General features: G+C 35.9%; 2 protein-coding genes across 2 annotated transcripts in view; both read left to right on the top strand.

The window, feature by feature from the left end:
* The window catches only part of ttc27 (tetratricopeptide repeat domain 27), a 166,133-nt gene extending 164,745 nt beyond the window's left edge, over positions 1–1,388 (top strand). The window contains exons 19-20 of the mRNA XM_056477309.1: positions 130–230; positions 929–1,388. Of these exons, the coding sequence (XP_056333284.1) occupies positions 130–230; positions 929–1,048 (221 nt within the window). The 3' untranslated portion in view covers positions 1,049–1,388. The remainder of the gene's footprint in view (positions 1–129; positions 231–928) is intronic.
* Positions 1,389–12,069: 10,681 nt separating this feature from the next.
* The window catches only part of ltbp1 (latent transforming growth factor beta binding protein 1), a 113,443-nt gene continuing 100,085 nt past the window's right edge, over positions 12,070–25,427 (top strand). The window contains exons 1-2 of the mRNA XM_056477282.1: positions 12,070–12,757; positions 13,747–13,817. Of these exons, the coding sequence (XP_056333257.1) occupies positions 12,429–12,757; positions 13,747–13,817 (400 nt within the window). The 5' untranslated portion in view covers positions 12,070–12,428. The remainder of the gene's footprint in view (positions 12,758–13,746; positions 13,818–25,427) is intronic.

Here is a 25,427-nt window from a genome sequence, read left to right as displayed (position 1 = left end):
ACATACTCAGTCTCTCTCCTAATTGGCTATACGATCTGAGAGATGAAGTTTTTGAGTAATTCCTCCATCTGTCTGTGTGTCTGTGTATGTGTATGTGTGTGTGTGTGTGTGTGTGTGTATATCTCTCAGTGTCCATCAGCTGCAGCAGGTCGAAGCGCGGTCCTCAAGAGGCTCTGCAGCTGCTGTCTTCAGCTCGACTCAGTCTGAAGAGTCTGACCACCAAAGCTAGAGTGAGTCAAACGCACACACACACACACTTTCTTTCTCCTATTACAGACTTTTGCTTTTTTTAAATGAGATTTCTTAATGGACCGGTTAATTTGTTTTGTGAAAGTTGCTCATTTTTGGCAGCTCCTAGTTAGTTAATGCTACATTAGTACACATATTCAAGTCAAAGTGAAACAACAAATAGTTTTACTTTCAGAATGTGACAATTCAAAGTGAAACTGGATGTTTAATTGGAAATTAGGGTATTGCATTTTATTTTGAAGGCGTGAAAGTAAATGTGTAAGAAAAAAATGGTAACACAGTTTAAGTAACAACTCACACCATTTACTACTGGCTTATTATCTGCCTATTATTAAGATAATTACAGTTTATTAGCACTTGTAAAATAAGATCTTATTTTACATCCCTTTTTCTACTCAATACCTAAACCCAATTACTACCTTACTAATAAGCATCTAATTAGTAGTTTATTCAGTCCAAAGTCTTAGTTGATGCTTTCGCTTTGTTGTAGCATTGCAAATTGTACATTTAAATAAAGTGTGACCTAAAACACAAATTAAATTGATAAAAAGATGTACACAGTTATGGTAAACAAATACTATCGTTTCTCTGGATTTGCTAGATTTATTAGGTACATGCGTTTATTTTGCAATATAAAGTTTAGTTTTGTGGTGTCTTTTTCTCATTTGTTATTTCGCAGCAACTGTACACTGACGTGGCCACAGGTGAGCTCCACGATGACCTCAGAGATGATGTCATCGAACTGGAGCAGCTCGTCTCAGAAATCCAGGATCTGAGTGCACAGCTGCGCAGCCAATGACAAGCCTGATCACTATCTGCTGTTCCTCTCTTTGGTTAGTTTAAATATTGCACTTTTAACATCATGTATTAGACCAACAAAACCTCCCATCTGGAGATCCTGGAGAGTTCAGGACGCCTGTCACTTGTTTTTAAATCAACAGGGGAAATAAAACCTAGAAGAAGGACTTGATGTTTTTTTCCATCTTGACCTGATCCAGGGTCAGTTATCTTTGCCTTAATCAGAGATTCTGTGATCACAGTGTGTGGTTTTTAAGATCCCTCAGGCTGGCATTGAACTTTCTTTGTACAAGAGTGCCTCGTTCCTGTTAAATAAACAGTACACATCTTTTTCTTACATATTTCTTCTTTGTGCTGGTTCTTTTTGTCGCAGCTGATTAATCTGATTCCACACTTTAAATCAGGTTGAATTTTGATTGTCTGTCAGTGTTTTATTGTTCATTAGATGAGGAGAAAACCGCTATGAAAAGTGATTCCAAAAAATTCAGCATTCTTACAGTAATAGTGTGGAGTCTTGTATTATTTTACTGTTCGTTTAGAACGATTTTAACTTTACTTTAGGTGTGAATGGGCCATTAGTCATTTTATACTGAATAAATCACAGATATGATACAAAATCGCATACATTTTATCTGTTTAAGGCAAGACAAGCTCATTCAAGTTTGAGTTTAAGCCAAGAGTAGGTTGAGAGTCCAAAGGCTCTTACTGGTTGACTTACACTAGATAGTGTACCATCATTTTAACTTTAAAGCTTTCCGGCAGCTGTCATATTAATCATATAACTCCCCATTCACCTTATATGCTGTTAATTACTTATGTCTGTTTGTGTTCTGCTGAGGGACTTTAGGAAGATTGTTAGCTTTTTAAATTTTTTTTTTTTTTTTACTGTTTTCTTTTTCGATATGTGCCTCAGTTGGCTTGCTAAATCTAAAAAACTGTTTACACTAAATGTAAACATTGACAACATTTACTTCTACACAATTTTGCCCTGTCCTAATGTATTTAAGGCAGCTTTTAACCTGAGACTCAAAAGTGTTTCACATTTGTGAATTAAAAATGGAAGTTATTACTCTGGGTTAACAGTTTCAACCATATTTGATGAATTAAGAACATTAGGCAAACGGCAGTTAAATTTGAGCTGGATTTTTTTATGTGTTTTAAAAAGTCCCTTATGCTCACACAGACTCCATCTATTCTTCTTGACCATGTCTACATGCCTAAATTCATTGAGTTGCTGCCATGTGATTGGCTGATTAAAAATTCGTGTTAACGAGCAGTTGGGCAGCAGTTTTACCTAATAAAGTGGCCGATAAGTGTATACATTCAGTACAGTGGTGTCAAAAATTGTTTGCCCCATTACTGATTACTTATTTATTATTTTTTCATGTTTGAAACGCACATTGTTACAGATCATCAAAACAAATTTAAACATTAGTCAAAGAGAACACAAGTAAACACATCATGCAGCTATGAAATGAAGGTTGTTATTATTAAGGCAAAACAAAATGCAAACCTACATAGCCCTGTATGAAAAAGTGTTCGCCTCCTTGTTAATCTAAATAATTCTTATCTGTGACAAAAAAGTAATAAATCAGTAAGTATATATAGCTATCTGCTGTCATTCTTTCTATTGATCTTTTATAGAGATTTACATTTAACATCTGATTTCTCACAAATCTAGACCTTCTTCCTGTCTGACATCTTGCCTGCACATCTTCCTCTCTGTCTGTCCTCAGAGAAATGACATCATGCCACTAATTCTCTGCATGGTATTTCAGCATTACAGGCTATCTGTAACTAATTAGCATTCGTTGTGAGAACATTTCTTTGTTTGCTTGACCGTGAAGAGAAACTAGGAAATTGGCAGTGTTTGGTTATTCATCATTTTCACAAAAATTTGCGCGAATGATGCAAGAGCACTGCCTAGTAAGCTGCCCCAGAGAACCTACAGGAAAACTGAGGGCTTAAAAAACATGAAGCTGTCATAAAGCAAACATCCTGTGTCTGTTCTGGGAACAACCATGTGAACTTCTAACAGAGGTTACACAATGTGAAAGCGCTAGAGCTGCCGTTTGATCGCAATACAATATAAACGTTAGCATGTGCTGCTACATCATTCACAAAGTGCTGTTCATGTTCTGAATAGTTGACACGTGCAGTGATAACATTTTTGTAGACAAACCCAGATCTGGTTTCCATATTACGTTTAATATGTTAACAATAGAACTTTTCTTTGGTTTATAGATTATTACAGAAAATGAACTCTGTTAACAATAAAGGTTTATAAGCCTTGCATGTGTTGTTCATAATGATAGTCTTCACAAATGAACAACTTTTTATACAGCCTATACAAATGCTGGCTATAAACAAACAAAAATATGGTGGCATGACATCACAATTAAGCTTCCGATAACTCTTTCTGTCTTCAAAACATTTGGAGGCACTTTATTTTTTGGATCCCATTTAGGCATTTCCAGCTTCGCAGTTAATGTCAACTAACTCTCATTATTAGACTATTAGTTTAGTGTTAGTAGAATAAGTTGACATGTAATTGCGCAGTTACTTCTAGCCAGTGGAATGGCTGTTGGAGGACAATCAAAATAATGCGTTTAATGAAGTTTAATGCTCAGAGTGTTAGTTGACGTAGTTGTAGAGTTACTTATGATTAACAATGTTTCGTGAGTTCACACTCTATAGAATATGCATATTTAGTGTGCTATCTGGGGAGAGGGCTTTGAGCTCGGAAAGACACCTTAACTGATGTTATTCCCCTTATCAAGATAGAGGGATAGGGGTCTGAGCACAGTGTCTAGTGCCCCTCTCATCCTCACTGATTTATGTTGGTATCGGGTTTAAAAGTGTGGAGTTGGGGTTGGTGGAGGGATGCTGAAGTTGAAAGAAAACAGAGATAGGACGTGCTTGACTATTTATAGGTGTTTGGGCTTATGATGATTGGGTAATAGGATGATTGTCAATAATGAATTGGCCTAGTCAAAACGGATCATGCTTTTCCCAAAATTTGTTTAGAAAACATCACCATGAGAGCAATGGAAAAAGTGGACCAAAACATTTTAAATTTGCTAGAACAAATATAAACACAACAAGGTTTTATTGTCACCAACAACCTTTGTAGCCTATTTTAGTCATTTTCTAGCAAACATTCTTTCTAGACAAGTGAAAGCTTTAAGAAAACTTTATTTTGTTGTAGAAATGTTTGGAACTCAAGTCACATGAACTTGAATTGACTTTAATTGGACTTGAGATTTAATGCTGTCAGGCAGGACTTTGACATAAATGTGTAAAATGTCTTATACTTGGACTTGACCTCTGACTTGTACAGACCTACTAAAATCAAAAAATTGAGTTTTGATCACTCTAGATTGATCACTTGACACTTAAAGCCTTAAATGGATAGTTCAACTAAAAATGATTTACTTACCCTTCACTTGTTCAAACCTATTTAAGTTCAATTCAATTCACCTTTATTTGTATAGCGCTTTTACAATGTAGCAGCTTCACATAAAAGGTCATTGTAAATTGGAACAGTGTAGTTCAGTTTGTAGTGTTTAAGTTCAGTTCAGTTTAGCTCCATTCAGTGTGGTTTAAAAATCACTACTGAGAGTCCAAACACTGAAGAGCAAATCCAACGATGCGATCCAAGTTTCTTCTCCTGAAAACAAAAGAACATTTTTAGAAAGAAATGGTAGCTGGTACTCAATAGCTGTTTCCATTTAAAGATGTAAATAAAATGTACGTGCAAAACAGGAATATCGCATAAAAGACATGTGAATAAAGCAGCATTTCCAACCAATGAGTTAAAGAGAACAAAATCGTCACTTCCTGGATAATTGGTGCCAAATATCAAAAGTAAAAATGGAATTTACTGTGGTAGGAGAAGCTGCATCAATCTTTTCTTTATTTAATAAATTACTTGCGCCTCAGAAGACAAATGTTGACATGGAATGGATGCGTTGTGGCGTTTGAAAGTGTGAGACGCGGAGCACAGATGCTCTTGACGATTCTGGAGGTAATTAATAAAACAATAACAAATGGTTAAGGCATTTTAGAATGACTAAAAAATTTCAGATGTTTTACAATACACTCAGCCTGCTGGTTTGTCCATTCACACATATTTTCATTATCACATGATCTCTTAACAAAATCACATGACTTTTTTTATTAATGCGCATTCTGGAATTTGTTCGGTAAGTGTTTCCATCATAGTTTATGCGCATCTTTTCTTAACGAATGAAAAGTTTATCTCACTCAGTCTTACCCAGTGCGCATTTTCAAAACGTATGTGCATCGTTATGTTTCCATCAACCATTTTTTATGTGCATATCTAAAATGCACATAAAAATAGGTGGATGGAAACATAGCTATTGATTTAGCTATTGTTTTTATTTTACTATTATGGAGGTAGATGGGTGCCAGCATTTTTCAAATATCTTCTTTTGGATTAAGCAGAAGAAAGAAAGGTTTAAAACCACCGTATTAAAAGGTTCAAAACCACATGAATTTAAATTTTACTTACAGAAGACTAGTTTCCATTAATAGTTTTTGCTAAACTTTCACAATATTTTTAAATGTTGATTAAAAAAAACAAATAAGAAATGGCAGCATTTGTTATTCGGCTGAAAAGTTTCCTTTTGTGGTAAGTCATTCTAAAAACAGTGACAATAGATGTGGGTAGGATTTTTGTACATTGCTACCATATATTTAATCAATGCAGTCATAGTCCAGTAATCAAAGCATTAATAGCAACTAAAGGCCCTTTAATTATTAAGCAATAAACAATAAACAATATCATTGAAGCATGATTTTGTAATTTTTATTAACCGTTTTTCACCTGAAAATGTTACTTTTAAAACTGGAAATGCTCCAACCCAACTCCACCCCCCCCCCCCACCCCCCCCCCCCCCCCCCAGCCTTGCACCAGAGGTGTCCAGACTTGTTCCTGGAGAACTTCCTACAGAGATCAGTCCTAACCCTAATTTAACACCCATAAACCAATCAAGCTTTTTAGACTCTGTAGAATCTTGCAGGAAAGTGTACTGAAGCTGGATGGAGCAAAAATCTGCAGGTCAGTGATCCTGCAGTGGCAGGATTTAAGGTTTGCTGCGCTACACTTTTGGAAGGTTGCAAGAAATAGATTCAAGCACTCCTAAATGGTCCCAAAGGATGCATTTGTCTAAATATCTAATGTTTTAGCTCAGGTGGCATCTTAACCCGAATCATTGTGTTTGAAAACCCCATATTACAGTGCGGAGTTGCTGACAGAAGGCATCTGCGTTCCTCCCACCGGGGCTGCCCTGCTGGCTGTGACAACAATCACAAAGCACATTTTTAGCTACATAAACTGTTAATTCCCCAGCACAGCTCTCCTTCCTCCCGCAGGGTTGTGCTGATATCATTGATACAGTGTGAAGTTCCTGTCCTCCCTCAGTGGGCTGCATGTGTGGTGCAGTGTCATTTAATTGTGTTTCTGTCGTCTCACGCACAAATGAACAACCTAAGAACCCAATGGGGCTTGCGTTATGTCCTCTGTCGGTTTATATAGCCGTAAAAGTTGATTGTGTTTGACAAAACTGATCTTTTGCAGTTCAGGCACTACTGTACTAATGGCGACGGAAGAGACTCCCGAGAGGTGAGTTTTGAAATGAACCCCTTTAGACCCAAATTATGTTCCAAGTTTCTGAAAAATGTAAAAGTATGTTTTCACAGTTCTTGAGAGTCTTACAAATATGGCCAGATTATAATAAAAATTCAACACCCTTTAACTATATATACTGTAAAACCCAAAAAGTTAAGCTAACTCAAACCATTTGAGGAAACCAAATGCAACAAACCATTTAAGTTCTAAAACTAATCCTAATGAGTACTGTGAACTTAATCCATTTGAGTAAATGAAGCAATTTGAGCACAGTAAAACCCAGTAAGTTAAGGCAACTCAAACCATTTTAGGAAACCGATTGCAACAATCCATTTGAGTTAAACTAATCTATACGAGTACTGTGAAGTTAATCCATTTAAGTTGATGTAATGAGATTTAAATAACTCATTGCCCTCAACACTGAGTTCAAAACTCTTTTCAAATGAGTAGATTTAACTTTAAGTCAATTTTGAGTTAACTACACTCATTTCATTTGATAAAGTTGGGTGCAGTGGGTAGTACAATCGCCTCACAGCAAGAAGGTTGCTGGTTCGAGCCTCAGCTGGGTCAGTTGGCATTTCTGTGTGGAGTTTCCATGTTCTCCTCCGTGTTTGCGTGGGTTTCCTCCGGGTGTTCCGGTTTCCCCCACAGGCCAAAGACATGTGGTATAGGTGAATTGGGTAGGCTAAATTGTCCGTAGTGTATGTGTGTGAATGAGTGTGTTTGGATGTTTCCTAGCAATGGGTTGCAGCTGGAAGTGCATAAGCCGAAAAGAAAATGAATGAATGGATGAATGTATTAGTCCATTTCAATGGACATCAGAACTGAATAGTTGTACTTCCCGAACATTATATATATATATAAATTATATATACATAAATTAGAAGAAAAAAAGACATAATTGCTGGTACTATCTTGAAATTTAGTTTCAAAATCATTAAGATTAAGATTGTAACGTTTTATCTTAATTTTGAGATTTTTTTGTGTAGATTTTGTTTATAACAAACTTTATCTTCATCTTCCTCATCACTCCACAACCTGCTATATGCTCAAGAACTTTAAGATCTGTATATTCTTCATATCAAATTGTTTTTAGAAATGAGTTAGTACAATGATAAAGTTTCCTTTATATAAAAATGTTCAGTCAGCATTACTTGAGATTTTTTTTTAGTAACAGTTTTTGAACCCATTGTACATCCTAATGGACAGACATATTAGAAAAAATATTAGATCTAAAGCTTGCAATGTTACAAAAGATTTTAAACTTTAATTAATAAGTGCAATCCACAAAAACCACAACCACAAAAAACACAGGCTGACGTGAAGTTTTGTCTTCATTTAATCACTGCCATGCCTTTCCAAAACTGATTTTAATTATGTTGAGTGTTCTGTTCACACAATTAAGGTGAAAGAAGGCCCAGATGTTGTTAAGATCTTACTGATTTTTAAAGTATCTTCTTTTTTATTTTAGTAATCAACTTGTTAAGTTTTCATCCAGCGCTGTCTGTTAAAACAAAATAATGATACTGTACTTTAAATGTGACAGACATGAGGTTAGGAAAGGCAAGTTTATTTGTATAGGATGTTTCATACACAGTGGTAATTCAAATTGCTTTACATAAACAGGAATAAAAGAGACAAGTAATAATATTAAGTAAAAATACAATACAAATAATAAGTCAAAACAGTAGAAAAAGGTTATAAAAGAATGAAAAAGAAAACGTAGCACAGCTAAACATGTGTTTTCAGTCTTGATTTGAATGTACCTAATGTTGGAGCACATCTGATCATTTCTGGAAGCTGATTCCAGCAGCAAGGGAGCAGTAGCTGAAAGCAGATTCACCCTGCTTTGACTGAACTCTTGGAATTTCTAGTTCATATGATCCTAAAGATGAGCACAGTAAAACCCAGTAAGTTAAGGCAACTCAAACCATTTTAGGAAACCGATTGCATCAACCGATTGATCTGAGTGATCTGTTAGGTTTGAATTCAGTGAGCATATCTGTAATGTATTGAGGTCCTAGGCCATATAGTGATTTATAGAAAAGTATTAATACTTTCAAATCTATTCTGAATGTAACTGGCAGCCAGTGTAAAGACCTGAGGACAGGTGTGATGTGCTCTGATTTTCTGGATCTAGTCAGAGTCTTGGCTACAGCGTTCTGGATGAGCTGCAACTGTCACTGTCTTTTTGGGAAGGCCGGAGAGGAGTCCATTACAGTAATCCACCCTGCTAGTGATAAAATTAGGTTAAAATTAGGATTTTTGTCTTACAAGTTAAGCTAATGAACTAAACTAATGATGATAGAAGCAGCAGTTAGTTATTTTTTATATTCTCAAAATCAATTTCAGTGTGTAAATTCAAGTTGAGTTTTCCATATAACATTTTTCAGAATATATTTATTTATTTCCTAGTACAGGCCTAAATCAGGCCATGAGTATGTAACCTGTGAAGATAGATTTATTTAAAATTGATTTATTAAAGGGATAGTTAGTAATTCTGAAAAACATTTACCCACAATTTACTTGTTCAGTTTCTTCTGTGGAACACAAAAGTAGATATTTTGACAAATGCATGTTGCTGGCACCCATTCACTTCCATAGTCATTTTGTTGAGAATCAATAATCAATTAATTTTAAACTATCCAATTAAATTACAGACTTAAAGCTGTAAATACCATAAGTAAGCATTACTAGCACTTAGTTGTTATTTTAAGAGTTTTTGTAAACCTTTATTTAGATTTTATAACAGTTTTCTGTTTGAACGGAAACTGTTTGAAGCGGAGGCGGATTTTTTTTATATCAAATCACTGTTATTGTCACATCATCAGCAACACGTATACTATGATGAGTTAAACGCTTAGGTGCTGGCTCCAGACAGTGCAAAATACAACAACATACTCCAAAAAACAAAACCATACACTACTAGCAAAGACAATAAATATGAGAAAGACTATAAAAACATTATGAAAAACACAGATTACTCACAGATAGACATGTACACAGACAAAAAGGTCTATTCATAGTTTGACTGTTGGTGGAAAATTATTGTAGGCAATATTTTTTGTTCGAACTGACATGGCAACAAGGTGCTGTATTAGTTACAATTACCCTTGCTCTTCTTTTATCCTGAATACAATCCCCTAATTTTGTTACAAGTTATAAATTCATAGCACAAAAAAAGAGAGGGTGGTCTAAAGTACTTAGTTGAAGCATGCCAAAGTCTTGCCATTAACATTGTACTCCCTCTCTCTCCCAGTCTTGCTCTTCTCTTTTAGTTATGATGGTCATTATTTTTAAACTATAAATAGCGGTGACCCAAGAATAGCTTTATGACAGCACTGTCACTCTGTTCCTTAACTAAATCCCTGTTTCAGCTCCAGCCATGGCAGCTGAGGCAGGAACTGTCTTTTTATTTAATTAGAGCTCATCAATTGATGAAAACATAACTCTAATTTAGTAGTATTCTTCACAGAAGAGAGTGTTTGTGCATGTACATCACAAGAACATTCTGTTTAACACCCGTTAACAATTTTCACCAAGACACTGGGTTCTCCTGAAGGATGATCTCATGCAATCAATAAATCAGTCCGAGATCCTTTTCCAAATACTCTGAAGCTGATGAGGAATGGTATTCCTTGTCTGTCTCACCCACGCATGTCCTAGAATGGGCCGAGCTTAGTCTAGGCCTAAAATGGTCTTGATCTAAGGAAGTTTCTGAGTCACCTTTCAGTAATGCTGTAAAGACGTCCTGCTAATCCAGATAACAAGCATCTGTAGGAGGACAGTGACTTTCAGCTAAGTTTAGGCAATTGTGAGCATGTGAAAGAATGGAGGCATGTTCGTCTATTTGTGTGTGGAGGCTGCGTGTTGATGTTCCATGTATTAATAGGATCCGGTTTTTGACGTGTAGGGAGGCCATAGGGTCCCCGTTCATGGGCAGAAGACTCTCAGTCAGATTTAGAGCTGGTAACAGTCAGGCATGCTGTAGGGAGAAAGTCATTCGGATTACATAACTGCGCTGAACAACAAGGATCACTTTAATGAGTAAATCAGCAGAATAAATCGAGGGTTCTGTTTTAATAGTGTTGAAACAGCTGGGAGTGCTGAAAAAATGGGAGCCTCTTAAAGATGGACTTAGCTGGCTTAAGATGTCACAACACACTCAACGCTATTTAAAAAATAAAAGTTCCAAAAAGAGTTTCGCAGTGATGACAGAACCATTTTGAGTTTTCTAAAGAACTCTTCAGTGAACATTTCCTAAAATAACTTTTGAACATTTTTAAAAATCTAAATAATTTAGGGGGAAACGAAATTGTTCTATGGCAGTAAAACATTGGTATGGTAAAAGTTCTTTGTGGAACCATACAATACATGCCAATGAAGAACCTTTACTTTTAAAGGAGTACTTCACCCATAAATTAAAGGCTATGCAAGAGGAACTATCCCTGTAAGAATTAAGCTGGTGTTTGGAGGATTGTCAAGCTGGTATAAATAGGCCTTGTCATGAAACAATACATATTAACAAGTACAAGATGGTTTTCTGATCTTTTAACTTGGCCAGGCTGATGGCTGTCAATTGAATTTTTTGACAGTTTGAAAGTCCAAAAACTCTCTAAATCCAATCACCAGGGCAGGCCAGGCCAAGAGAATAGTTACATTAAATGCAAAACCCTTTCAATTATTTTACATAGCTTACATATTGAATAAAATATTCCATCATATTTTCTCTTTAGATCATCAATATGCCCCTAATGTATTGGGATGCTCTCAACCAAAATATCTGAAGTGTAATACTTTACTGTAGATTAGATTTCAATCAATATAAGCTTTAACAACTACTGAGCGAAAAGTGTAGCCTCTTCTCCTCACGTCTTCACATTCTGGCTTGAGTTGGAAATATGTGGTTAAAGCATACTGTGATCATGCTTTTACTAATTATGTGCATAATTGTGGTTTTCTGTTTACATGAGCTCCATCTTAATTGCAGCGCTGCCCTTTTCACATTATAGGGTGCATTTTTACAGTGTATGATTGTAATGGGATTTTTGTTTACTTTTGTACAAACATTGTTCAAGCTCATGTCTAACGTAAAATTCTGAGAACTATATATAACTTTTTTTCTTCAAAAAGATGTGTGCAGCTGATGCGTGCACTCTATGTGACACACTTATGATGGCTGCATTTAAAGTATCTGACTTTTTTTTACAAACGACCCCCACCTTCAGATTCATAAGTCTGCACAGTTCTTCAGTTTAAAGCCTCTGGTTTAAGGGTTCAGCCCCACATGTGTGTTCCAATAAGAGCTCCATCACTGACGTCATGTCTGCAGGAGATTGGCTATATGGAGCTCGAGCACAAACTCCTGCCCTTGCACACTCACACGCGCTCAAAGTTTTCCAAGAGTTTTCAAACTTCTGCTCGAGCTCAAACCGCGCGCACGCGAGCTCTCTCGCTGCCTTGACTCCCGTTTTCCCCGATTTCCGTTTCGTGCTTTGAAACTTTCTTTCACTCCAAGCATTTTTCCCCTCTTCTAAGTTATGTTTGCCTCTAAGTGTTTTCTTATGGCGAATAGATGACAGCGCGCGAGGGTTTACAACTGCTTCACACGCGACACAGTGGAGCTGTGCTTCTATAGTTTTATTTTGGTATCTTTCTATCTATAGTGGGTATTTATAGTACAGAGGCTTTCTTTCAAACTTCCCCAACACTTTGACTTCTAAAGGATATGGCTGTGCTCGTGTGGGACATCATTGTTTCTGTAACGTTATTGATTTCTCCGGCTTTTCTGTCGGCGGATCAGAGCGGCTTTAGGAAACTGTACGTTGTGCAACCGGGACCGAGCGGCACGGACGGGGTTCACGTGAGCTCCATTTCATCGCTCTCGGGAGCGTCAGGACAGCCGCACTCCTACAATGTGGAGCTCAAAGCCAGCTTCGGCGGCCAGGTCCGGACTCGCAGAATGGGTCACCAGCAGAACCCAAACCCGAGCATTCCGATCCGCCAGGACGCGCAGTCTGGCCGACACACATCCAGCCATCACATGAAAGTGTCAGGGTAAGATAAGAGACGAGTATGAAGTTTTTAACACTTTATTTAGGATGTTTTAGCTTTATTGTATATTTTAATAAACGATCATTATTATTTGACAAACTTATTGGCCATTAGGCACATTTTAAAAAATATTTGCAAATACAGAATGAATGAACAGGGATTTCTATTATTAATGTTTTGTTCAAAGTTGATTTGCAGTCACTTAACAAATTATACAAACCTTCAAACTGAACAAGTGGTGTTTTAGAGACTTGTACTGGTTGAAAACTGATTATCGGTCAAACCGATTATCGGGTTGATGGTAGTTTAATGTTGAATGAATTAAATGCACAAAATAATCTCAACAACACAACATTATAAGAAAGTTCATAGTGAGTTCATTGATATTCTTAAAAGTAAAAGTCATGCATGCTTTCTAACTAATACCTTTAGAAAGAGTCAAGAAATGATTGTTGTACTGTAGTTCCATTAGAGGTTTGGAGCCTTATTGCCAATGATGTGTTAGCAGCCACATGACATTAAGTAGCAATAAATTTGATAAGTCATCCAGTCTACAGCGAGTCGTAACCTTTTAAAAAGCACAGTAACATCTGTTGTTTCAGTAAGCCACGCGAGCCAGTTTAAATGTAGGCTACCGGCTCCCCTAGTAATGAACCCGATGCCCCTTAAAAAGTTTCGGCAGGCCATTCACAAAGGTTGTTCTACATTCCCTGCAATCACAAAGAGTATCAAGTGTATCCCAGCTTGTATTTCTTCATATTTTCTGTCACTTTGCTATGAAGTACAGTATGAAGAAGTACAGTGGGAATAAGAGGACTGATTACATTGGAGCCTCCACCAGCTTTGGCCCCGGGCCCTCATGACACTTTAGTGACAGCAGACTTACGTAAGAAACCGCTTTGGGTGGCCAAGGAGATTGACCGGGGGGTTACAGTAAGGTTAGTAGGTCCATTCAGTTTTTGTGTGAGAGTGATTCTTTGATGTCATTGCAGAGTGAACGTCTGTGGGGGGCAGTGCTGTGTTGGTTGGAGCAAGACCCCAGGATCTCAGCGCTGCACTAAACGTGAGTTATGACGATTTTGTGTCATGCATGTGCTCGAGTTTTTTCAGGCCTTATTTCTGCACTAAGCTCTACTCTAAAATCTTGCTTGGACAAGAGAAAGCCCTTTATCACCCTCAAAGTCAAGTTCAAAACCACTTCTTTAGTTTAATACTGTTTCCAAAAGACTGTGGGTCTCACATTAAATCAATTATTCTAAGAATGTCAACAAAATTAGTTGAATTCAATAGCAATGAAGAGTGGATTAAGTTTGGTTAGTCTTCTAACACAAACATTACTGCTTCCATTCATCCTATTTTGGAATAGTCATGAAGTTTCCAACTCTGGGACTCATCATTTACTGATCACTGACTGAGCGTTTGGACTTACACTTATGTCCCCTTGGCTTAGAACCCATGTTATGTGCTTTTGAGCAAGACATTCAATTATTTCTTGCTCCATAGTCTAACTGCAATGTGTTGTTCAAAAATATCCCTCTGGATATAAATGTGTGCTAAATACAAGATAGAAAGAGTAAAGGGTAACCACAAGCATGTCAAATTTTGATGATCGATACAACACTAGCATTTTCCTCTCCATTGTAAACAAACTTATTTGTCAGCTTATTTGTGAGTTTGTGTCTGGAGATACGTCATTCACGGCTTCCTAGGGTCATGTTATTTCTGGAATATCACAGTATTTTAAAAGGTTTATTTAGGCATTGAAAGTCAAAGAATTTTATATATGTTTTTTCAAAGTCATGGAACATCATGGATTTTGATCATTTTATTATTGCTTATCGCATTGTTTCTCAATTTTAAATTTGTTATGGTTTGTCTTTTTTATCCATGCCATTTTGTTTAATTTCCACTTGTCAACTGGCAATCAAATATATTGTTTGAGTTGTTATACAAACATAAGTTGTTTTCTTTTGTTGTGCTAAAAATGAATTGAAGTGAATGAGGTCGGAAGTCTTGACTCCTTTGAGTTACAATGGCTGCTCTTAAAGAGCACCTATGATGAAATCATCTTTTGTAAGCTGTTTGAACAGAACTGTGTGTAGGTATAGTGTGTCCACAGTCACATTGGGGTGAAATAAAAACAATAAGTCTCTTTTTTTTATTTCCTGATGTTAAAATAGGATCCAAATTCCTCCCATTTTATGGCATACTGCAACGTGATGTAGGAGTGTGGTTTCCCAGCCCACTGAATTCATTGACAGCCACGTATTAACATGTCTTCGTAGTAACTCGAATAATCATATCAACAAGACAGGACGTGTGCAAAGCAAATGTGATTAACAGATCTGTTCAGCTCGCTGTGATCATCAATCATCATCAAATGTGATCAAGAATGAGGTTTACATGTTTAAATAATTTTTAAAACAGTGCATGTTTGTAATGAATTAGATATTTTACCGTGTTTATCACCACAGCCCCGTGTCAGAACAATTATAGAAGAAGACGCTTCAATCCCTGTTTGTGGACGTTAAATCAGGTTTATTTTGTACATCAACATAACGGATACCCATACAGTAGTGGATATTAACGCGTATACTGTCAAATTTGCCTTGCAAAAGCAGTACAAAGTTAAACACGCATGCTGTCTGTGTCCACTGTGTGTGTTTGTTTGCGTGAACATTGTAACAACATTGTGTGTGACTCATTGTTCTCATCGACTCGTTACCTCCACAACAAATACAGCAAATAATCACAGGGAAAGTTCTTACTGTAGTTTTTCTCACAAATGTTACATGAGATCGACTTCTTTCATGTCTGTCACTGTGCTGTTTATCTGACGTAGCTGAAGACAAGGACACACTCTGACAGGCATGTGGGAACGGTGGGCGGGTAGAACTAGCATTAAAGGCACAGGCATCAAAAACAGCTACATTGTACTCAGAGCAGAAAATCTCAATATTCTGAAAAGTATAAATATAAATAATCTGATGGCTTTTTTGAGCTGAAACTTTATAGACACATTCTGGAGACACAAAACACTTATCTTAAATCTTGCAAAAGGGGTAAAATAGGTACCCTTTAAGTGAAAAATAATGCACATACAGTTGTTAGTCAGTGAAAATCATTGGAATTGGGCAACCTGGTCACTTTATGGCATGGAGCTCAAGTGTCTTGCATAGAATGATAATTTTGCTTCAGGGTGCCCCTTTGAAATAGTAATAAATGATCTCTTTTACATTCAGCAGATTCATGACATTCCACATTTGTATGATCAACTTTCAAGTTTTTCTTCATGTAGTCTTTGGGTTTGTTCATTGGCTGAAGTGTCCCTAAAATGATTAATAGTTTCTGTGGTTAAAAGTGCCATACACAGAGACATTATATAGTGCCTTTTACCAACAATTAGACAGACAGCTGCAGTGCCCACCTTAGTGGAGTCAAAGCGCTCTCAGTCAGATCTGAAGAGGAGGGATGTGGGCTGTTGGAAAAAGAGGGTGTGTGTTATCATAGGTGTAGATTTCGAGAGGGTGGTGGCTGATGGAATGTGATAGTGCATATTAGCACACACTTGGTATACGACAGCATGCTCAAGTTACAAGCAAATCTCAAAATTAATCTGCAAATTATTGCCCAGAGCACCATCATAGGGTTTGCATAGAAAGGAACACTTTAGAGAAAGCATTTTAAAGTCTAGATTTTTATTCTACCACACTTTAAATTAAGTATAATATGTACTAATATCTAAATGAATCATTTGGTACAATTCTATGGAGCCAGATCAGTCTCGATAATAATACATTTGCATTCATAAATTTCATAAATGCACAACACAATTCATAAATTCAAAACATAATTCATAAATCCTTCACTCCAATTCATAAATTCAAAACACAATTCATAAATTCAAAAGTAAAAAGGAAAAATATTTCCCAAATGCTCACACATACAGTATAAGTCAGAATTATTAGCCCCCCTGAATTATTATTTTAATCTAGCTGAAATAAAACAAATAAGACTTTCTCCAGAAGAAAAAATATTATCAGACATACTGTGAAAATTTCCTTGCTCTGTTAAACGTCATTTGGGAAATATTTAAAAAAGAAAAAAAAAAAATCAAAAGGGGGCTATTAATTCTGACTTCAACTGTATGCATCTTACATAAATACATTTAAAATGTTTACACAATTATGTATATATGAAGTTCTTGGATTACTTTGCTCATGCATTTATGAATTATGTTAGATGTGTTTATGAACCACTAAATGTGCATTTGAAAATGCTTACACAAGCATGGAGTCCTTTGAATTTGTGTGCGGTATTTTTGAGACCTTCCTGGAAGAACATGATTCGTACACATCTTTTTTTGGAGGATATTTTTTTTTTATATATATATATATTTCAGGGAATATATTTGTGTTTCAACTCACAATATGAACAGCTGTTCGCTTTGGCTTTAGCCTGTTTAGGTTCTGTTTAGAACATGATGTTGTTCTGACATGCTGTGTAAAAGCATTTGTAAATTTGACTGTAAAATTACATTGTTTTGGTCTTAGTTGTGCTTTTGTGTTAAAGAAGTTCAAGCATTTTAAATAGGTGTTAACTGGATGCATTTTGTGTCAAAGCAACAAGAAATGTGTTAATTGTTTAGCCCATGAAGACGGATGTTGTGCTAAACTCTCTTTGGGAAACCTGTTAAATGTATTAAAAAACTGTCATAGCCTTTGTAAAAAACTGGAACACAATTGTGTTTGAAGTGAGTCTCGAAGGGGGGAGAAGTGTCCATAGCCTGGAAAAGCGTCATGTGGGCAAAGGGTTGGTCAGCATACACCCAGGCTAAGAAGAATTCCTCTATTCTTTTTTTAGATGAATTTAGAAGTTAGAAATGGAGAAAATGGGGTAGGCACAAAAGTATGAATTGTGGATGGGCGAAAAAACTTTTTTTTTTTTGGCCCAGAACAGCCCAGTGTTCCATCACTTTTGGCCTACACTAGACTATAGCAGGGACTGGTTAGTGGTTAGTTTAGAAATTAGTGTTTGCACATTTAAGGAGCATGTGTGTGCGAACTTGTGTATAAGTGTAGCATTTTGATTGGTTGTGTTTGCAAAAGGAATGCAAGTGGCTTCCTGTTAGATTTTTTGTGTTTTAGGTAGAGAATTTTGTGGAGTATTTTGAAAAAAGTGTTTTATGCAATTGAAACCTGAGTTTAAGGCTGAGAAATAGCTTGTGGTTTTGGAGATTTGAGGTGTAGTTTTGCATTTTTCAGAAATCGTTTAACAAGAAAAGATTTTGTGTGTAAGCAGTTGAAAAAACCTAAATCTAATTCACTTTTAGATGCAGATACTTTACCACTTATGCAGCACAATAATGCTATAGAATTTAAATGTATTTATGTAAGATGCATATGTGAGCATTTGGGAAACATTTGTGTTTTTTACTTTTGAAAATATGAATTGTGTTTTGAATTTATGATTTGGAGTGGAGGATTTATGAATTGTGTTTTGAATTTATGAATTGGCATTGTGGGTTTTTAACATTATGAATGCAAATGTATTATTATTGAGACTGATCTGGCTCCATACAATGCACTTATTGTGTGCAACTGTGCATACGCATTTTTTACATTTACTTTTATTTTAAAAATCATCTTTGTGTAATAACATGTGTAATTAATTTATGTAATTACATTTTTAATTACAATGTTAACTCTGTTACTCTTCTCATCTATACATACCACCAAATCTGTGCTTAACCTTACCCAAATCCCACCTACAGTAAATAGCTCCATAAGTTTTGTGCATTACAAAAACTGGAACATAATACACACATAGTACTTATTTTTTTATGTATATTATTTTAGGTTTACTTAATATAAAATAAGACCTTGTAAATAAATGTTTCAGTTAGTGAAAAAAAAAAAATACACACACATACAGGAGCAAGACTTGAAATATAATCATTGATGCAACTGGGGCAAAAGGTGAGGAATTTTGAGGCTACTGAGACTATGATAACCTAGTGGAAGAGCTGGATCAGTTTCTCCTCAGTCTGTGTGTTTCTGCCAGCAGCAGGTTATATAAGAAGCGGCCACTGAATGTGTGGAGGTACGTGGAGGCCACCGGGGGAAAAGCAGGAGTAGCACCCTCTGTCTGGGTTTTACCTCCAGCACACATTCCTCTTACCCACCTTTTGCACACATCCCAGACAATCAATATTGTGTCTACATCCCCTGTCTCCAGTGACATTCCTCCTTCCTTCCCCTTGTTTTTCAGGAATGATAAATTGACTTTTTTGTGTGTAGGGTCTATGGCGCCTCCAAGATTGTGTCTTGGATGTCTGCTGCATTTTGACAAAGTGTTTTGTCTTGGAGCCTCGCGTCGAACATCAGGTGTACGTTTTGCTGGTGTACAGTTATTATGCATGCAATTTCATCCAAGCGATCTTTCTCATACATTAAAGTCTGTCTGGGTTCTAGATGTCTGTATTTGATGGATAAAGGTTTGTTTCTCGAGGGTTTGTCTGCAAACTACTAAGGCAGAAAGAATATGGCTTTTGTATGGCTATGATTGAATTAGATATTTGCAACATTTTCTATTTTGTTCTTAACAAATGAAGCTGGGGTTAAAAGTGATGTTTGTAAGTTATCAGGCAAATACTTCATCTTTTCACAGCTCAATATGCCGACAGCAGCCATTCAAACAGGCTGATTTATTTAAAAAGTGTAAACATTTAGACAGGATAAAAATATAGCTCTATTTGCTTGAGCCTGACAGCAAAACTGGTTTAACTAATAACATGGATATTGAAGTAGGACTTTTTGTCAGACTGCTCAAAAAACAGAGCAATGTCTTAAAGGACTACAAAAGGACTGATTTAGAATAAAATATTGCCAGTCAGCTACTTACTGTATTATTGGCAGGTCAGCAAAATACATGTTTTGAAAATACAAAAAGAAGTAGATCAAAACTGCAAAGCAATTAATTGTCACATCTAGGGCTGGCCGATTTGGCCTAAAATCAAAATCTCGATTAATTGAACATTTTAACTCGATTACAAATTATGAATTATTATTTTATTTATTTATTTTAAGTCATTTCCCTCATAGTGACAAGTTTGCACAGTAAATATGCTCACATATTATAGGTGTGAGATTTCTGAATGAAGGGTGCATTGCTTAATTTTAATTCAATTCAATTCACCTTCATTTGTATAGCGCTTTGTAGATTGTGTCAAAGCAGCTTCACATAAAAGGTCATAGTGAATTGAAACAGTGTAGTTCAGTTTTTAGTGTTTAAGTTCAGTTGAGTTTAGCTCAGTTCAGTGGGGTTTAAAAATCACTACTGAGAGTCCAAACACTGAAGAGCAAATCCAACGATGCGCAGCTCTACAGATCCCGAACCATGCAAGCTAGTGGTGACAGCGGAGAGGGAAAAAAAACTTCACTGATTGGCGAAAGTGAAGAAAAAAAACCTTGAGAGAAAACAATTATTTTAAAATAATTGAAGTAAACACACACTATCTACTATCTATAATTATTGATTGAACATCAATGCTGAACAAATAAAATTATATATATATATATATATATATATATATATATTTATGCAAACAAATTCTTACTTAGAGTTTTTGTCTTGTTTCTAGTCCAAATATTAACATTTCAAAGTGAACCAAGATTGGCGGATAAGTTCCTTAAAACAAGCAAAAAAAAGCCCTCTTAATTTTCACCTATTTCTTCTGACGGTGAAAACGCAACAAAATTTTTACTTGGTCTAAGAAATTTTTTTAGATAGTTGTACTAGAAACGCACAAAACAAAGTAATAAGCATTTTAGTGCATTGTGATTATTCAATTAATTTCTCTACCTGATTACTGTTAGACTCCCAAGAAAACCATCAAATAGTGCTATTCAAACTATCTTCTGAAATCGTATTTATTGCAGAAAAATAAATATATCGCAATATCAGATTTTTCAATATCGAGCACCCCAAATGCTTATTATAAAAGCTAAATTTACATGAAATACTGTAGGGTTGTGTTAGAATTTGGATTGTTGCCACCTACTGGCAAAACTATATAAAATCTGCACCAGAACTACAAAAAAATCAGCACTAATCCCCACTGTATAGTGTTCCTGAGTTAATCTCATCATAACCTCATAATTAATATAATATAAATTAGTAATGTTATTGATATTTTTTGTGATATATTATGTTATATTATATTATATTATATTATATTATATTATATTATATTATATTATATTATATTATATTATATTATATTATATTATATTATATTATATTATGGAAAGCGAAGGAGGGAGAAAAATAGAATGCTATGTTTACAGAAAGAGGCCCTGTTTCCCTGTTTACACGGGCAGAGGATTCGCTTTGTAGGCCATCTGGAGCAAACCCAGAGCACATTCCTGCTCAAGCCATCCTTTTTATTTTCAATGGAGGCGTCTATAGTTTGATGTCAGCCGCACAGTCAGTGGCTTGAGAGCTCTTAAATTTGAGCTGAAATGTAACAGAACGTTTATAATGGAAGGCCTTGCAGGAAAATTGAGTGTGGAAAAGGGAAACCCTTTTTAGCACCTCGGTAAATGTCTGTAGGATTGCTTTTCTGCTGACTCAGGAAATTTTGGGTTTATGCTATTTTTATTTTGCTATAACACTATCGTGTCATTAAGCCATTTATTTTTATGTTTTGCCAACCTTGGTGCGCTTTCGTAAAAAGGTTACTCTCATAAATGTACAAAACCCAGTATTTCTGCCAGACAGTTGGCGTCAACCATAAATGTGTGTTATGGTGGGGTCACCACTGTGTACACATGCTTTCAAGTAAATTAAGAATGAAATATGACCTTTTACATTCATCTGACAGTGGCATTAGATGATGTAATATATGGTGACTGGGACATAGTGGCAAGGATTAATGACGGGTCAACCGTTTTTCATCTCTTTCTTTGCTCATATATTTTTCAATATATAGGGGGGTGGGGGTGGGGGGTGAGAAAGTCCTGGTTGTAGTCGGTACCACCCCTGCCTCTATATATCTTCCTTTCCATTTGTGTTTTAGGATCACTATGTCTCCGCTCTCCACCTCTCCTGTCTCGCAAGATAGACTTGATCGTAAATTTCTCCGCTAAATGTTTAATGGGGTTTGATTTTTCGGGTTTTAACACTCACCTTTCTCAGAAAGGGCTAACAAAGAAAATCATCTGGATAGAAGCAGCTTTTGTTTTTCCTGGCTGGTTCCTCCAGGTCACACAGACCATTCAAAGTGTTTTATCTGGAGCTGTCATCCAGGTAGCTTTGGTCACTGACATTGCGTCTTGCTATTATTGTTCAGTACAGAGGAGCCACTGGGATATTGACCTTCCTATTTTACCACTAGGATATTGCACTCCAGTTTCTTATCTCTGACAGAACAGGAAGAGTGTTAATCCTGGTTCATTTTTAGCCCATCATGTTCTGTGAGCAAATGACAATGTGGATCAAGGACCAGTTGCACCAGCTGTCTGTAAATTACAACTTACTTAGTACTACTAAATATTTGAGTGTTGCACCATTAAACCTAGTTGAAACACGACTCTATGCTTAAACTAAATATTTACGGAAGCTTTCAACCAGGGTAAATAGTTGAAATAAACTGGCAGACCAATAGGATTGCTGGATTGGATCAATGCGCTCATGTTTTAACTGACAGATAAATGATGTTGACATTTACACTCCTTTATATTTTTAGAGAAAGGACTTAAGTGAATAAATGAGTTCTTAGCAGCTCTCCATCATCAAGCCGCAGTGTTAACAGTGAACTTTTGAGAACTGCCTGTTGTTTCTGCATGCCAGGGTTTCAACAGAAAGAAAAAATAATATTATCTGAATGGTTATATTAGCATTAACATATTATTATTATCATCATCATCATCATCATCATCATCATCATCATTATTATTATTATTATTATTATTATTATTATTATTATTACTATTGCATTTAAATATATTTTTCATTTAGATTTATTACTTATTCATATTATTTATTAAAATGTAATGATTTCATGCGATTTTTTTTTTTTTCTATATCATGATAACTGTATATAATTCTGACGTGACCCATGCCGTGAATATAAAGGTTTTATACATGTTAGTCACTCTTTTGTCATTTTAAATGTAAAGATGACGTTTGAGATGTCTTTATGACAACTTGACATAAACAAATACACCACAACCTGTCTTTGCCATAACAACACTTGACATTACCAAGACAACAAAACCTGTCAGTGTCTTTGTCATGATCATTTAACATTACTCTGACAACATAATATAATCATGTTGATCAGAATATCTATCTGATCACTTTTTTTAGTGGAAAAAAATAATTGGCCATTTAAAATGTCTTTTTAAAATACTCAAGATCAAGAAAAACACTAATCACACTGGTATAAAATTGATCAATTATAATGACCACATGACAATTATGTTTATAACAGATTTATGACAAGTTATGTTATCTTGATTATGTCAAGTAATCACGACAAAGACAAATACAGGTTATGATGTATTTGTTTGTCAGGTTATCATAACAAAGACATCTCAAACAATGTTGTCTTTGCCTTTAAAATGTCATAACTAAGCAAATGACACTGTCCCACTTTATATTAAGTGGCTTTATTACTATGTACTTCCATTTGCATTAACCATTTGGTAGTGTACTTATTTTGTACATACATATTTTTTTTAATTAATATTTTTTAAATGATCTGCATATAATTACACATTATTACACTGTTAACCCATCCCTTACACCTTAACCCACCCTTAACTCATCTTTCCCTAACTTCACCCGTATCCCACTTCAAGAGCGTCATAAGTCAGCTGATTCGAATGTTATCACTCGATTGAATGGGCATTATCAGTGGTTATCAGCTGATAGATATGGGCCAGTAGGGGCCTTCTGCACCTACTAGTAGGATCAGAAGGCTGTTATCATCTATCCACATGGTTGATCAACTATAGATCACTTATGGCTGCGCCGGAAGTTAACAAGAATTATTTATATTATTTATTCAATTTCCCTTTAATTGAATTTTATTAACGTCTACCCCAACCCTAAACCCAATCCTCACAGTAATGTAAAAGCAGTTAATGTAAAAACTTCTCTATTAGTGTAGCTGATTAACCATGTTGTTGGATGATAACAGCCTTCTGAGCCTACCAGTAGGCGCAGAAGGCCCTACTGGCCCATATCTATTAGCTGATAACCACTGATAACACCCATTCATTCGAGTGAAGACATTCGAAGCGGGTGCATAAGTGTTGTGCAATAAAATATGAATACAATAATTGCACTTTTTTTTGGAGTAAGTATCCAATATTTAAGGCCACTTAATATAAAATGAGACCAATGATACTTTATGACAGTTATCATAAGCAAGCATAAAATCTCATTCATATTTCTGTCAAGTGTCATGTCATGATTATAAAGGTTTCACCACAGTTTTACGAACAGCCATTCAAGTAAAGTGTTTCCAATTGGGTTTAATTTATATAATTTACTGCTGTATTCCACTTTGAGAAATTTCTCCACCCTAGTTATAAAGTAATATTCGAATAGGTCTTAAAATATTAAAAACCGAAACAGAACTACAGTAAGTGTGACTGTGAAAACCCAGCAGGCATGATTTAAGGTCAGTAAGTGAGTTCAGAATGACTGCTGCCTTGTTGTTCTCTCTTCCCTGAGGAGGTTTTGTGCTTGTATTCGCCATGTGATATGCATTCAGAAGCTTCTCAGACTTTCCTTGGGTTCTTTTATTGGACTGAGCTCATCAGGAAACATTCAGAGCATTTTTGTTTTTCTTAGACAGACCTGGATTTGGGGAGTTGATGGCTGATTTAATTTGTCTGCAGAATGGAGGTCTGTGTAGAGCTTGCGAATGGTAAAATTATAGCTAAAATTTAGGACCAGAGTGAGCTGTTTGTATCTATGGCAGCTTCGATTTAATGCTGCTATATAATTTAACGTCTAATTTACAGTTTGTTTTACAAGTTTACCATATGTAAAATGCGACAAATGCTTGCGTCTCTCCTCTAAGCCTGGATTTCTCATATTGCTCATCTGAAGTGTTTGAGTGTTTTTCCTGAGCTCAGGCATGTGTGCACAGCTCGCTGCTGAAAGACTGCTCATTCTATTTTGTCCCTCAACTGAACATGGCCCAAAACGTTCACGTCCCTCGCCAGATAAAACACAACATGAAAATATTTCACCTGGGCTCCACAGCACGACAGAGAGACAGATAAGTTTTTCCTGGCCGTCCGTGTAGGAACAGGTGACTAGGTTGAGGGACCTGCTGCGATCGGCCTGAAGTAAGCAGAAGAACCCCATTCTGTTGGTTCGATGAATGTCTTGTTTATTAACCACTCCCAGTGCAGTTTAATGCAACCCAGTGCTTTGCTTTCTGGATTTAACGACAACTAAAATTAGTAATCAAAAGGCATGGATAGAGCTTTTTTCCCAGGGTAACCTTATTGCATATCCATTTATAGAACTTCAGATTGACAGGGTCAGGCAAGGTTTAACGATTAGGGTTTGTTTAGGGTCATGTTTAATGGTTTTGCAATGTTTACACTGTGCAATATTTAAAGAATAATTGGTGCAAATGCATTGATTT

This window comes from Danio aesculapii, chromosome 17 (assembly GCF_903798145.1).
Source record: "Danio aesculapii chromosome 17, fDanAes4.1, whole genome shotgun sequence".
Classification (NCBI taxonomy): domain Eukaryota; kingdom Metazoa; phylum Chordata; class Actinopteri; order Cypriniformes; family Danionidae; genus Danio; species Danio aesculapii.
The sequence above is the reverse complement of the archived record's forward strand: the minus strand, read 5'-3'. Positions and strand labels throughout refer to the sequence as shown.